Source organism: Phyllobates terribilis, unplaced genomic scaffold (genome assembly GCF_046119375.1).
Source record: "Phyllobates terribilis strain yellow unplaced genomic scaffold, ASM4611937v1 Scaffold_5__5_contigs__length_657084704, whole genome shotgun sequence".
NCBI lineage: Eukaryota > Metazoa > Chordata > Amphibia > Anura > Dendrobatidae > Phyllobates > Phyllobates terribilis.
Window position 1 is genome coordinate 271,160,779 of NW_027362765.1, and position 15,305 is coordinate 271,176,083.

General features: G+C 54.9%; 1 protein-coding gene across 1 annotated transcript; it reads right to left on the reverse strand.

Annotated features, from left to right (window-relative positions):
• Positions 1 to 1,378: 1,378 nt before the first annotated feature.
• Positions 1,379 to 10,351, reverse strand: DCXR (dicarbonyl and L-xylulose reductase). Its single transcript, XM_073684148.1, has 8 exons — positions 10,150 to 10,351; positions 9,984 to 10,081; positions 8,639 to 8,793; positions 8,460 to 8,502; positions 8,282 to 8,381; positions 7,277 to 7,341; positions 3,573 to 3,690; positions 1,379 to 1,722 (listed from the first exon to the last, which is right to left on the reverse strand). Exons 1-8 carry the CDS (start codon positions 10,199 to 10,201, stop codon positions 1,619 to 1,621), a joined length of 735 nt encoding a protein of 244 aa, XP_073540249.1. The 5' UTR covers positions 10,202 to 10,351; the 3' UTR covers positions 1,379 to 1,618.
• Between the last annotated feature and the right edge of the window lie 4,954 nt (positions 10,352 to 15,305).

A 15,305-nucleotide genomic window follows, 5' to 3' on the forward strand; every position in this document is an offset into this window, starting at 1 on the left:
TTATTGTTTGCTGCTTGTTGCCTAGGTTACTGGCCACCACTGCAGTCTATCAGAGACAGCCATTCTCCATTCAGAGGCAAGGACTGCAGCACTTACAAACTGATTGAGACCCCTGCTCTATAGCAAACTCAGCTGGGTATATGGGCCGCACACGGAAAAACATTTAATTTGGGGGGCCGCATTATTTGCAGGACAAAGTGACATTTTTTAGTGATACCATTTTTTTTTTCTATACACCTATTGAACTGGTCCTCATCTTGTAGTAATGTCCCCCATCCAGGCCCCCATATTGCAGACATGTCCCCCATCCAGGTCCCCATATTGCAGACATGTCCCCCATCCTGCGCACATGTCCCCATCCAGGTCCACCCCCCCAATACTGCGCACAGGTCACCCCCCACCCAATAATTCGCACAGGTCACCCCCCCCATATACTGCACACAGGTGTGTCCCACATACTGCTGTATTTCACATAGACATGACAGAAAAAAAAAAAAAGATTCTTCTCACCTGTCCTCCGTTCCCTCGGCGTCCTTTCTGCACCTGTGGCCCGCAGGCACCATAGACCCCTTGATGATCGCGGCCCCGTCCAGCAGCCGCCGACATCAGCGCTGTAGTGCAGTGTAATGCCGCGCAGAGACCAGATGTCAGCTGCTGGCCTCTGATAGGCCGGCGGCTGGCACTGATATTGCTGTGCAGAGAGCCGGTCTCTGTGCGGCATTACACTGCACTACAGCGCTGATGTCTCACTGGAGCGAGCCGCGATCGTTATGGGGTCTATGTGACTGCGGGCCGAATGAAGCAGCCGGAGGGGCCGCATGCGGCCCGCGGGTCGCGTGTTTGAGACCCCTGCTATAGAGCATGTAAGCACTGCTAAGAAGCTGGCCAGATGGGTCCAGCCAACTCTAGTGCCCCTGAGCTCCTCCTATGCTGCAGAGGCAAAGCTGCCTGTTATTGCTGTTCTGAAGAGTGTGCAGTCAAGCCAACAGGACAACCATGACACTCATCAGAAGTGTCCATCATCAGGAGCGCACAGTACCTCCACAAGCAGGAAGCTGGGAGGCAGGGGAGCAGTGAGCTCCTGAAGAAGGAACATCGGACAAACCCTTCAAGAATCATCTATTTCCTCTTGATCCCCGTGTCAAACGGATGGATGGTCTGTGAAAACAATATTGGCCATGTGCAACTATGTTATATTCATGTTTTTTACAGTAAATGTTATGATGTGACTGGAGACTGCATAAAACAGTATACTGAAAGTTTAGAGAGATGGGACCACAAATAAAAAAGATAATCTAACCCTGTTGCTCTTCACTTTCACTTTCATCACTATTCCTCCCTCAGCCTGTGGAAATATACACAATTACCCAGACCCGGCGCGTTTCCAGTAATGGTTTATTGATTAGCTTGTAAGGCAGGCATGATCCGCTTGCTGATGCTCCAGATATACGTTTTCATTATACCAGCGTGTCCTAGCTATAATCACATTTCCTCCTGCAGGAACGCCTAAAGGACAAACAAGTGTATCCAGTAATAAGAGCTGCCTAACTTCTAGCCGCAAGCTTCCAGGTTTGTTTTGCAGTATTTCTGCCATCCTGAGGAATCTGTTTTCTGTCGGTTAAGTTACCAGGTATCCCCCATCCACAGGGAGGCAGGAGCCGGTGGTCATGGTGCTTTTATCACTGAGCAGGAAGAGAATGCTGTGAACCACTTCATCCACCTCTGAAAGACAGCAAGGAACATAAGATAAGTGGCACATACTGGTGGCAGTGGCCACCAATCTAGAGGACCTATATTGTACATCGTTTACACATGGTCTTTATGACAGGAGTGGAGCAATCTATGATGTCTGGTGTAAAACACCCTGAAAAGTCACGAAATGCAACTTTTGGTGCTTTTACACCACTCCCAGAGGAACCAAGCACAATAGACTAATTCACGATAATTTACAAAATTAAAGTGGCGTAAAATACACCAGAAATGTTCCTGACTCGAGTAACATTTCATTAGATGGTACATGTCTCTTAATTAATTTGGCTCATCCTACTGCAACGCACTCTTCATCAAAACTGAGTAACAAAACGAGTAACAAAACAAAAGAGCCCTCCCTCATAAAATCCATACACCTTATCATACATGTAGACAGCTTCTTCCACGCATTGCTTCATGTAACTTTCATTGGTCTGTCCTGTCCATATTATAGGCCATTAATGTATTGTCAATGGGGGTATGATGCCTGAGACCCCTAACAATCAGCAGGATGAATTCAGACACATTTAAGTCAATGATGCTTAGCTGCATAATCAGACGTAGGCATCCACCTTATTTGCAGTGCTGTGTCCAGATAAAAAGTACCTTTGTTTTGTTGATTGGTGTCTTGCCCTCATAAAACATTCATTGATCGCGCAACACAAGGATAAGCTGTAATGTGGCGCAGGGCAGTATCTGTGAGCAAGGTACTCGTCTTCCATGACCCGGCACGCTACATGAAGTTGGTGGTCCTGGCTGGGTGTGTGGACTTGTGCTGAGAGGGTGCTACGCCCGTGCAAGCCGCATGCTACCAATGACTTTGGCTGGCCGGGACCAGTTGTTGTAGAGTTCGATGTCTCTTTTCCTGTCAGTATTTTCTTGACAGCAATTTGGTGAGAACTATATACAATAGATAGCTGGTGCATAACTTCACAAATATTTCCTTTGTAATACGGAACATCTTCACACACAGGCTCTCTACCTCTTCCAAGCTTACTTGTTTCTGCCCTCAAATTCCCCTGCTTTCACCACAACCGAGTATAATACTACAGTCCAATATATGAAAGTCCTGTCCTCAACCCGCGGTTCCACATTCTCCTTTCCCTTAGGAGACCTAGATTGCCATTATGGCCGGTACTTAGCTTCTCTGGTTGCTGATGCCTTGGAACTCCCACGTGGAGCAGTCTCTTTGTCTCACGTTCCCTGTTCCGTCCCGGCCCGTTACCTATCCAACTTGCATACTCGAGGCCGTACTGATAGGCGTCCTGTCCTAGGACCCGTCTCCAGTGCATCACTCTGTCCTTCTGTCACTTTTCCTTTCTCTACTGCTCCGGATCTCGCTATCCATTGTTTCAGTCTCCACTCACGTCAGGGTCACCCATGTCATGCGGCTCTGCTGACTAGTCAGACCTTAGGTCTGTTTCTACTGCAGGCTAGACCCTATCTCTCTTCCTGATAGGAAACTGTCTCTGTCCCTGCACTTTATCCCCTCCCACTCTCGGCTAGTACCAACCGTTAACCCTAACTGTCCCTACTGACAGGCAGAACATAATACTATCTCTACTCACATATGTCACAATACATGGCATGTCTTCAAGAAGGAACGTGGGCAGTATGTTCATCTCCTTACAAAGCCATCAACAAAAAGTTGTAGAAAGTCAATTTAAAGAAAATGGGTCACAAATGCTCTTATAGATGTCCTAGTAACGGTAAGCTATGAAGTCCACCCACGGGATGCCCTCCTGTAGGCACTATATATGTTATGCTAATTCTCATGTACAAATCTTTGTAGAATTTTTAGAATCTGATTAATCATAACTTACCAGCAAAGCGACCTAATGGGATCCGATTCAGCATTGGAGCAGCTTTATGAGGGTCACTCCAGTTAGCGCGTCCCATGTCAGTCATTACTACGGTGGGATTCACACAGTTTACCCGAATCTGCAAAACAAATAATGTAAGACAAAGAGGAGAGTTCAGCTGTATGGCTGCCTGCATAGACACCTGAAGAAGATACACCCCAACTGAAGATAAATCTCAGGACTTGGCTATACATTTATGGAAGAGTTAACAACTTAACACCTACCATATTAACATTATTTGATTTCATGAGAATGGTTTAGTGCCTCCTCTCTCACAGTTGTATATGTCATGGTGATCTCACAGCCTCTTTTCCTCTTGAGCTCAACAGTAGGAGCCCAGTTGACATAGAGAAACTGCAGGCATAAGGGGAGAACAAAGATCCCCATAGTACAAAAGGTTAGTGAGAGTCCTCCTCCCATCAGTCCACTGTGGGTGGACAAGGGGTCTAATAATGGCCCAATGCAATCTTGGACCTTTCATTAGACACTGCCTAAGGCTGGGTCTAGTAGAATGCATGCGAGCAGTATGCTGACATGTGTAGTATGACCAAGTGTAGTATTGCAAGCAAGTAAAGAGATAGAGAGAGATATATATATATATGTCTTAAAAGGGGTGTTCAGTTTCAGAAAATCCCTGTCCCAGTTGCAAATTGCTTTAAATAAAAATAACTCTGCTTTCCACACCCTCCTCAAGTTGAGTAAGTCTTTGCCGCTTCTCCTGGTGTCTGTTATTGTCTGCAATGTTGCAGCCAATCAGTGAGCTCAGCAGGTCTGCCGAAGCAGATGGCACAAGCCCCTCAGCTCACTGATTGGCAGCAGCGCTGGATGTCAGCACTGTAAACAATAATATACATCAGGAGCAGTGGTGGAAATATGGTGTTGAACCTGTGGAGGGTGATTACAGCTAATGTGTTTTTTTTATGCAGCCGGGGAACAGATTTTCTGAAAACACCTTCATAACACTATTAACCTGGAGATTAACCCAATATCTATAGGTTAATCGTGTTATTGGAGCTGTTAGGTTACTTTTAAAGGGACTGTCAGCACAGAATGATTGTTCAAACCAAGTACAGGCGCTCAGTGCATCACGGCGAGAACAAACATTTAAAGGGAATATGTCAGCAGGATTCTGCTATATAATCTGAGAGCAGCATGATGTAGGAGCAGAAAGCCTGATTCCAGTGATGTGTCACTTACTGGGCTGTGTTTTGTAGTTTCAATACAAATTAGCATTTTATCAACAAGAGATTATCATTACAGGACTTTCTGGCACATGCAGGGTAGTCCAACTCCTCCCCCAGCACGGATTAGCAGCTTTTTATCACTATACAATGTACACAGAAAGCGGCTAATCAGTGGTGTGTGCGAGTTAGGCTATGTGCCCACGATGCAGAAATGCTCCGGATTTTTTCCTGAGTGTTTCTGCATCTCCCTGGCAGAAAAAAAATGCATGCGGATTGTACATGCATTTTTCCTCCCAGGGACAAGCGGAAGTGAAGCGTTCTTCACATGCATTTCCACATGCGGGTTCACAAGCGCTTTCCAAGCGATTTTAGCATCACTTGGAAAGTGCTTGACAACTTGGTCACACTATATAAATCCATGCAACCAGCATGGATTTATATAGTGTGACCATAGAAGAATGGTAAAAAATAAAAATATACTTACCCTCTGATGGCCCGCGCAGTCTTGCTTCCCTCCGTCCTGGCTGCCGGCAGAGGTACACTGAAGGACCTGCCGACGTCAGCGTCACGTAACCCGTCACATGACTATGACATCAGCGCAGGTCCTTCAGTCCATCGCGATCTGCCAGCATGAAAGGACGAGCGCAGCGTGGGCCGCCAGAAGGTAAATATAACATTTATTTTTTATTTTATTCTTTTTTTCACAGGTTCTATGGTACCCGGGTCCGGAGGAGAGTCTCCTCTCCTCTAGACCTGGGTACCATCCGCACATTGGAACGCATGTATTCCGCAAGTCCTTATCTAGTGAAGCGGAATACATGCGGTCTAATGCAAGTCAATGGCGGCGAAAACGCAGCACTTCCGCAAAATAATTGGTAGTGCTGCATTTTTTTCCGCAAGATAATCCACAGCGGAAATTTTCACAGCATGTGCACAGCACATGCGGATTACCATTGGGGAACATGGCAGGCCTTCTAACATGCGTTTTTTAAGCATTTCTGCAGCGTTTTTGCTGTTGCAGAAACGCTTAAAAAACGCATCGTGAGCACACAGCCTTAGGCTATGTGCCCACGTTGCATAAATGAAGCAGAAAATTTCTGCTTCATTTCTGCAAGTCCTCTCCCGGAAAAACGCATGCGGAATTCCGCACGCGTTTATCGCGCATTTTTCGCGCGTTTATCACGCGTTTTCCACATGCGGAATTGCCTTGCGTTTTTTATGCATTGGACAAAGGCAATTCTGCATGCGGAAACGCAAAATTAATTGACATGGTGCGGATTTTTGAACGCAGCATAAACGCTGCGGAAAAATCCGCAGCATGTGCATAGAACATGCGGAATCCCCTTGGGGACCATGGGGTGCGGGTTACCAAGCGTTTTACAAGCGTTTCCGCTGCGGAAATTCCGCATCAAAAACGCTACGTGGGCACACAGCCTTATACTCAGCTCAACATCTGAGCTCTGCTTTATCTGCAGCAGAGAAAACTGATTGTATTATAACTGAATCTGGGTCTCTGTCCCTACATCATGCTGCTGTAGATTCCCTTGAAGTGCACCTTCCCACCTGCTTGGTTTTCCACAATCTCCACCCCAACACTATTTTTTTGATAGACAGCTCTGGCCTTCATAGAGCCAGAGAAGGGCGGAGATTGATAGAAAACAAGCAGGTGGGAAGGTGCACCGAGTGCCTGTACTTGGTCTGAACAGTCATTCTGTGCTTTGTACAGGATCAGTTGCGAACAACCTATCCAGAGAAGATTAGTAAACTTATTAACTAATGTACAGACGGGACGGTGCTGGGTGTTCCAGTGATGGATTATATTATAATACATTAAGACGATAACTGACTCATTGCTCCCCTACAGCATACTGAGCCCATGTGGTGCCAGAGTCAGCACATGTAAGTAACATTACTGTTTGCAGTGCTGTCTCAGGATAGTAACCAACTAGGTAAAGTGCAAGGACAGATCGGATGGAATAACTGTGTAGGCAGCAATTTATCCATCTTGAGACTGTATAGAAGTCTCAAGATGGTGATTTTAAAGTGGAACGACCACTACCAATGAGGGTGAGAGTGTGTAAGCTGGGCGGATCCAGCTCTGGCAGAAAATATAGCGTGCACTGCCTCCTGGGAAATGTAGTCTAGAGGCACAGAGGGAGAGCAGACCAAAAGTCTATAATGCAAACAGTAGCAGACCTAAAATATGGCTGAAGGAGAGCCAAGAATGGAAAATAAAAGTAACAGGGTTTTTTTTCATTCCAAGGACAGCCAGATCATTATTTTTCATGTTTTTTTTTGTGCCCGGAAATCCCCTTTAAACAGTGGTTGAATAACAACCATTGTGGGTGAGACTACTGAATCTCCTGTGGAAACCTGATATCACTTGTAATCATGCAAAAGTCTGGAGAGATATAATAATAATAATAATATGCATATGCCATGTGTTGTCACATTAATTTAGTACTAAAAATTAATATTCACCTTTTTGGGTCCCAGCTCAAGAGCCATCACCTTAGTTAACATGTCCAGGGCTCCTTTAGTGGCACCTGAGGACTCACAATATGAAAAGTTATTTCCCAAAACTCCATTTCCAATTGAAAGTCTATGATTTTGCTGCAGCTACTTTATTCTGAGGATCCGTGGGGGGTTGACAGTGAGACCCGCACAGGTTAGTAACTGATGGCAATTCTGGTGATTTGCCGTAACATTCTATGGTTAGTGACATCTATAAATATTAAAGGAGCATGCCTTAAAATGGCAGGCAGGACTGGTAGAGATGAGCCAATAAATGTCATCGATGTAGTGCTCAAGGGAAGAATCGGTGACATCTAGAGTCTGCTATATGTAAATAGGGTATGGTGCCTTCTCCCAAGCCCCCGCAGCCAGATATTCCCACTGAGGCTCGGGGCCATGTTCATAAGACTGGTATGAGGATGCCCCTGCTTAGAACATGTCTACGAGCCATCTCAGTGCTTCCAATTGACTAAGAGGGCTGAAAGAGTGGGTGCAGATTTCATCAAAGGGGCTTTCCACTTTCAGAACACCCCTGTCCTCCGCTGCTGCTCCTGGGGTCTGCTATTGTCTGCAGCGCTGACGTTGTGTTAACAGCACTGCAGCCAATCAGTGAGGTCAGTAGCTCTGAGCGGCTTGTGCCGTCAACTTGGGCACAGCTGTTGAGCTCAGTTATTGGCTGCAGCGCTGTCGACATAAGGTCAGCGCTGCAGACAGTAACGGACACCAGGAGCAGATAGTCTGTGAGTTTTTAATTACACCATTCAATCTGTGATGGTGACGAGCGGCTCTAATTTTTTTTTTTTACCTACCTACATAATGGCCCCTATTAGCCATTACTATAGAAGTCACGGGTTACTACTCGGTACATAGGGCTGGCAATGGGGACAGAATTTCAGCAGTAAGTGTATTCATTGCGTACAGATTACAGGAGCATTTCATCCTTCTATACCTAGAGGGCTGTGCTATACTTACAATACACAGCGTGGTTCTGTAATGCCACTTGTGATGCCTGACTGGATACATTGACAATAGCGCCCCCCACTCCGCGCTTAATCATCTGATGGGCAACAATCTGGTGGAACATAGAGGGGGCATTTAGGATAGAGATGTGATCTCTTCTATACTGTGCTATACTGATCCCACACCTCACCTGTGACACCAAGATGGCAGCTCTCACATTCACATCAAAGCTCCTAGAAAATAATAGTGTAGACGCGCGATAAATCAGCACAGGGTCATACTGAGCATAGTCCTGAGAGCCGTGGGCACCATCACTGTCTATAATATACCGAGAGGAGATAATATTCACATACAGAATTCCCCAAATACCTGTCAATTGCTTCCGGGGTAACTTCCAGAAAGGGCTGCAGCAAAGCAACTGCGGCATTATTCACCAGCAGGTCCACCGCTCCGAGATCACTCAGGGCAGCCTCCGTGGCTGGCCAGTCACCCAGGTCCACGCACACGGTCTCCACTCCTGGACACTACGAGAAAAACCCTACAGATGGAGGCCCCGATTCATCAAGAAGCTGGTGTCAGTTCTCAGTTTCCAATTTTTTTTATAACCGCACAAAGTGTTTGGGTGTCTTACACCAGTCTCTGCCAGCCCTGAGTTATTTTTTGAGAATTGAGTGGAGCTTGGCCTGGACAGGGGGTGGTCGACACACTTATCAAAACTGACACGAAACAAAGTAGTGTAATTACAATAGAAACAAGCCTGGAGTAACACTTCTTGCGGCAGCGCCTGGTGCACCAAATTCATTATGACATTTGATGGATCTGGCACAACCCCAGTCGCGATGACTCGGGGTCAGAGAGTATTGGACATAGGACCAGCAGGGCTGAGATAAAATATGGGGCAGATTTCTTCAAATCAGTAAAGGGCTAATGTGCAGTACCCGGCTGCGACCACTATCAGTAGATGGAGCACCTCCGTAACCGAGCAGTTCCAACCACTACACCTCGAACAGCTGATCTGCAGGGGTTCCGGACCGCCATGACCTATCCTAAGTATAGCCAGTAGTGTTAAAGTAGTGGACAACCCCTTTATTGCTCCATATCCAAGTACCACCTACTCAACTCACATAAACGACATCAGAGCGGAGGATACACGCACACGTCGCCTATGGACATGGGGGTTTTGCAGATTGTCCCCAAAAGAAAAGCAGAGACTTGTCTGAGTTTGGTCCATTGTCAATGAAGGGGTGCGTGAAGCAAACGGACATCTGTGTTGCATGCGTGTGCTGTCCATTAAGAACATGTATGTGAGAATTGGGTTGAGATTATTAATAACATGTTATGGGGTACGTTCTGTCCCCTCATCAAATGTGTAACCATGGACTAAATTACATACACAAGTGCAAAATACACTCTAACATGCTATGTACAAGGAAGACCCCCTATTCCTTTGGTATTTTCTCACAGGACAAATAGAATTATACTGTGGGCCGGATTTGGGCCGCGGGCCTGAGTTTGACATCTATGCTCTAGGGGGCAGAATAATACAGTGATTACGTCCTAGGTCCTCTAGAGGGCAGTATAATACAGTGATTACCTCCCAGGTCCTCTAGAGGGCAGTATAATACAGTGATTACCTCCCGGGCCCTCTAGAGGGCAGTATAATATAGTGATTACCTCCCGGGCCCTCTAGAGGGCAGTATAATATAGTGATTACCTCCCGGGCCAGGCTCTCTAGGTCTTCCGAGCTCCTGCTCAGGGCGATCACTTCTGCTCCTGCAGCCCTCAGCGCTTTCACTGTGCCCCGTCCAATCCCTGCAGGAGAAGCCGCAGTCATTCACTGCAGTGACGGCAATGTGGGCGCCTTCGGTCCCTACACTCACCCTTCCCCGCCCCGGTAACCAGGGCTCGGTGTCCTGTGAAGCTGATCTCCATGTTGGTGGGAATGAGGAGGCGGCGATATCTGGGGAGGAGCCGCGGATGTTTATTAACCAAACTAGCGAAAAAAATGTCAGGTGTGCAGAACGTGAGGAAGCCCGGAGCCCCTCCCCCTGCCCTGTGAGGAGCCGGCTGTGTGTGGAAGCCCGGAGCCCCTCCCCCTGCCCTGTGAGGAGCCGGCTGTGTGTGTGGAAGCCCGGAGCCCCTCCCCCTGCCCTGTGAGGAGCCGGCTGTGTGTGAGGAAGCCCGGAGCCCCTCCCCCTGCCCTGTGAGGAGCCGGCTGTGTGTGAGGAAGCCCGGAGCCCCTCCCCCTGCCCTGTGAGGAGCCGGCTGTGTGTGAGGAAGCCCGGAGCCCCTCCCCCTGCCCTGTGAGGAGCCGGCTGTGTGTGAGGAAGCCCGGAGCCCCTCCCCCTGCCCTGTGAGGAGCCGGCTGTGTGTGTGGAAGCCCGGAGCCCCTCCCCCTGCCCTGTGAGGAGCCGGCTGTGTGTGAGGAAGCCCGGAGCCCCTCCCCCTGCCCTGTGAGGAGCCGGCTGTGTGTGAGGAAGCCCGGAGCCCCTCCCCTGCCCTGTGAGGAGCCGGCTGTGTGTGAGGAAGCCCGGAGCCCCTCCCCCTGCCCTGTGAGGAGCCGGCTGTGTGTGAGGAAGCCCGGAGCCCCTCCCCCTGCCCTGTGAGGAGCCGGCTGTGTGTGAGGTAGCCCGGAGCCCCTCCCCCTGCCCTGTGAGGAGCCGGCTGTGTGTGAGGAAGCCCGGAGCCCCTCCCCCTGCCCTGTGAGGAGCCGGCTGTGTGTGAGGAAGCCCGGAGCCCCTCCCCCTGCCCTGTGAGGAGCCGGCTGTGTGTGTGGAAGCCCGGAGCCCCTCCCCCTGCCCTGTGAGGAGCCGGCTGTGTGTGTGGAAGCCCGGAGCCCCTCCCCCTGCCCTGTGAGGAGCCGGCTGTGTGTGTGGAAGCCCGGAGCCCCTCCCCCTGCCCTGTGAGGAGCCGGCTGTGTGTGAGGAAGCCCGGAGCCCCTCCCCCTGCCCTGTGAGGAGCCGGCTGTGTGTGAGGAAGCCCGGAGCCCCTCCCCCTGCCCTGTGAGGAGCCGGCTGTGTGTGAGGAAGCCCGGAGCCCCTCCCCCTGCCCTGTGAGGAGCCGGCTGTGTGTGAGGAAGCCCGGAGCCCCTCCCCCTGCCCTGTGAGGAGCCGGCTGTGTGTGTGGAAGCCCGGAGCCCCTCCCCCTGCCCTGTGAGGAGCCGGCTGTGTGTGAGGAAGCCCGGAGCCCCTCCCCCTGCCCTGTGAGGAGCCGGCTGTGTGTGAGGAAGCCCGGAGCCCCTCCCCCTGCCCTGTGAGGAGCCGGCTGTGTGTGAGGAAGCCCGGAGCCCCTCCCCCTGCCCTGTGAGGAGCCGGCTGTGTGTGAGGAAGCCCGGAGCCCCTCCCCCTGCCCTGTGAGGAGCCGGCTGTGTGTGAGGTAGCCCGGAGCCCCTCCCCCTGCCCTGTGAGGAGCCGGCTGTGTGTGAGGAAGCCCGGAGCCCCTCCCCCTGCCCTGTGAGGAGCCGGCTGTGTGTGAGATAGCCCGGAGCCCCTCCCCCTGCCCTGTGAGGAGCCGGCTGTGTGTGTGGAAGCCCGGAGCCCCTCCCCCTGCCCTGTGAGGAGCCGGCTGTGTGTGAGGAAGCCCGGAGCCCCTCCCCCTGCCCTGTGAGGAGCCGGCTGTGTGTGAGGAAGCCCGGAGCCCCTCCCCCTGCCCTGTGAGGAGCCGGCTGTGTGTGAGGAAGCCCGGAGCCCCTCCCCCTGCCCTGTGAGGAGCCGGCTGTGTGTGAGGTAGCCCGGAGCCCCTCCCCCTGCCCTGTGAGGAGCCGGCTGTGTGTGAGGAAGCCCGGAGCCCCTCCCCCTGCCCTGTGAGGAGCCGGCTGTGTGTGAGGAAGCCCGGAGCCCCTCCCCCTGCCCTGTGAGGAGCCGGCTGTGTGTGAGGTAGCCCGGAGCCCCTCCCCCTGCCCTGTGAGGAGCCGGCTGTGTGTGTGGAAGCCCGGAGCCCCTCCCCCTGCCCTGTGAGGAGCCGGCTGTGTGTGAGGAAGCCCGGAGCCCCTCCCCCTGCCCTGTGAGGAGCCGGCTGTGTGTGAGGAAGCCCGGAGCCCCTCCCCCTGCCCTGTGAGGAGCCGGCTGTGTGTGAGGAAGCCCGGAGCCCCTCCCCCTGCCCTGTGAGGAGCCGGCTGTGTGTGAGGTAGCCCGGAGCCCCTCCCCCTGCCCTGTGAGGAGCCGGCTGTGTGTGAGGAAGCCCGGAGCCCCTCCCCCTGCCCTGTGAGGAGCCGGCTGTGTGTGAGGAAGCCCGGAGCCCCTCCCCCTGCCCTGTGAGGAGCCGGCTGTGTGTGTGGAAGCCCGGAGCCCCTCCCCCTGCCCTGTGAGGAGCCGGCTGTGTGTGAGGAAGCCCGGAGCCCCTCCCCCTGCCCTGTGAGGAGCCGGCTGTGTGTGAGGAAGCCCGGAGCCCCTCCCCCTGCCCTGTGAGGAGCCGGCTGTGTGTGAGGAAGCCCGGAGCCCCTCCCCCTGCCCTGTGAGGAGCCGGCTGTGTGTGAGGAAGCCCGGAGCCCCTCCCCCTGCCCTGTGAGGAGCCGGCTGTGTGTGAGGTAGCCCGGAGCCCCTCCCCCTGCCCTGTGAGGAGCCGGCTGTGTGTGAGGAAGCCCGGAGCCCCTCCCCCTGCCCTGTGAGGAGCCGGCTGTGTGTGAGGAAGCCCGGAGCCCCTCCCCCTGCCCTGTGAGGAGCCGGCTGTGTGTGTGGAAGCCCGGAGCCCCTCCCCCTGCCCTGTGAGGAGCCGGCTGTGTGTGTGGAAGCCCGGAGCCCCTCCCCCTGCCCTGTGAGGAGCCGGCTGTGTGTGTGGAAGCCCGGAGCCCCTCCCCCTGCCCTGTGAGGAGCCGGCTGTGTGTGAGGAAGCCCGGAGCCCCTCCCCCTGCCCTGTGAGGAGCCGGCTGTGTGTGAGGAAGCCCGGAGCCCCTCCCCCTGCCCTGTGAGGAGCCGGCTGTGTGTGAGGAAGCCCGGAGCCCCTCCCCCTGCCCTGTGAGGAGCCGGCTGTGTGTGAGGAAGCCCGGAGCCCCTCCCCCTGCCCTGTGAGGAGCCGGCTGTGTGTGTGGAAGCCCGGAGCCCCTCCCCCTGCCCTGTGAGGAGCCGGCTGTGTGTGAGGAAGCCCGGAGCCCCTCCCCCTGCCCTGTGAGGAGCCGGCTGTGTGTGAGGAAGCCCGGAGCCCCTCCCCCTGCCCTGTGAGGAGCCGGCTGTGTGTGAGGAAGCCCGGAGCCCCTCCCCCTGCCCTGTGAGGAGCCGGCTGTGTGTGAGGAAGCCCGGAGCCCCTCCCCCTGCCCTGTGAGGAGCCGGCTGTGTGTGAGGTAGCCCGGAGCCCCTCCCCCTGCCCTGTGAGGAGCCGGCTGTGTGTGAGGAAGCCCGGAGCCCCTCCCCCTGCCCTGTGAGGAGCCGGCTGTGTGTGAGATAGCCCGGAGCCCCTCCCCCTGCCCTGTGAGGAGCCGGCTGTGTGTGTGGAAGCCCGGAGCCCCTCCCCCTGCCCTGTGAGGAGCCGGCTGTGTGTGAGGAAGCCCGGAGCCCCTCCCCCTGCCCTGTGAGGAGCCGGCTGTGTGTGAGGAAGCCCGGAGCCCCTCCCCCTGCCCTGTGAGGAGCCGGCTGTGTGTGAGGAAGCCCGGAGCCCCTCCCCCTGCCCTGTGAGGAGCCGGCTGTGTGTGAGGAAGCCCGGAGCCCCTCCCCCTGCCCTGTGAGGAGCCGGCTGTGTGTGAGGAAGCCCGGAGCCCCTCCCCCTGCCCTGTGAGGAGCCGGCTGTGTGTGAGGAAGCCCGGAGCCCCTCCCCCTGCCCTGTGAGGAGCCGGCTGTGTGTGAGGAAGCCCGGAGCCCCTCCCCCTGCCCTGTGAGGAGCCGGCTGTGTGTGAGGAAGCCCGGAGCCCCTCCCCCTGCCCTGTGAGGAGCCGGCTGTGTGTGAGGAAGCCCGGAGCCCCTCCCCCTGCCCTGTGAAGAGCCGGCTGTGTGTGTGGAAGCCCGGAGCCCCTCCCCCTGCCCTGTGAGGAGCCGGCTGTGTGTGAGGAAGCCCGGAGCCCCTCCCCCTGCCCTGTGAGGAGCCGGCTGTGTGTGAGGAAGCCCGGAGCCCCTCCCCCTGCCCTGTGAGGAGCCGGCTGTGTGTGAGGAAGCCCGGAGCCCCTCCCCCTGCCCTGTGAGGAGCCGGCTGTGTGTGTGGAAGCCCGGAGCCCCTCCCCCTGCCCTGTGAGGAGCCGGCTGTGTGTGAGGAAGCCCGGAGCCCCTCCCCCTGCCCTGTGAGGAGCCGGCTGTGTGTGAGGAAGCCCGGAGCCCCTCCCCCTGCCCTGTGAGGAGCCGGCTGTGTGTGAGGAAGCCCGGAGCCCCTCCCCCTGCCCTGTGAGGAGCCGGCTGTGTGTGAGGAAGCCCGGAGCCCCTCCCCCTGCCCTGTGAGGAGCCGGCTGTGTGTGAGGAAGCCCGGAGCCCCTCCCCCTGCCCTGTGAGGAGCCGGCTGTGTGTGAGGAAGCCCGGAGCCCCTCCCCCTGCCCTGTGAGGAGCCGGCTGTGTGTGAGGAAGCCCGGAGCCCCTCCCCCTGCCCTGTGAGGAGCCGGCTGTGTGTGAGGAAGCCCGGAGCCCCTCCCCCTGCCCTGTGAGGAGCCGGCTGTGTGTGAGGAAGCCCGGAGCCCCTCCCCCTGCCCTGTGAGGAGCCGGCTGTGTGTGAGGAAGCCCGGAGCCCCTCCCCCTGCCCTGTGAGGAGCCGGCTGTGTGTGAGGAAGCCCGGAGCCCCTCCCCCTGCCCTGTGAGGAGCCGGCTGTGTGTGAGGAAGCCCGGAGCCCCTCCCCCTGCCCTGTGAGGAGCCGGCTGTGTGTGTGGAAGCCCGGAGCCCCTCCCCCTGCCCTGTGAGGAGCCGGCTGTGTGTGTGGAAGCCCGGAGCCCCTCCCCCTGCCCTGTGAGGAGCCGGCTGTGTGTGTGGAAGCCCGGAGCCCCTCCCCCTGCCCTGTGAGGAGCCCTGTGTGTGAGGAAGCCCGGAGCCCCTCCCCCTGCCCTGTGAGGAGCCGGCTGTGTGTGAGGAAGCCCGGAGCCCCTCCCCCTGCCCTGTGAGGAGCCGGCTGTGTGTGAGGAAGCCCGGAGCC

Bases quoted from the DNA above. Each gene is read 5' to 3' on its own strand.
- DCXR (XM_073684148.1), bottom strand. From the start codon at position 10,201: ATGGAGATCAGCTTCACAGGACACCGAGCCCTGGTTACCGGGGCGGGG. The intron at 8,382-8,459 runs GTGAGGTGTGGG...ATGTTCCACCAG, and splicing joins CTGCCATCTTGGTGTCACAG to ATTGTTGCCCATCAGATGAT. The intron at 7,342-8,281 runs GTAAGTATAGCA...GTGAGTCCTCAG, and splicing joins ACAGAACCACGCTGTGTATT to GTGCCACTAAAGGAGCCCTG.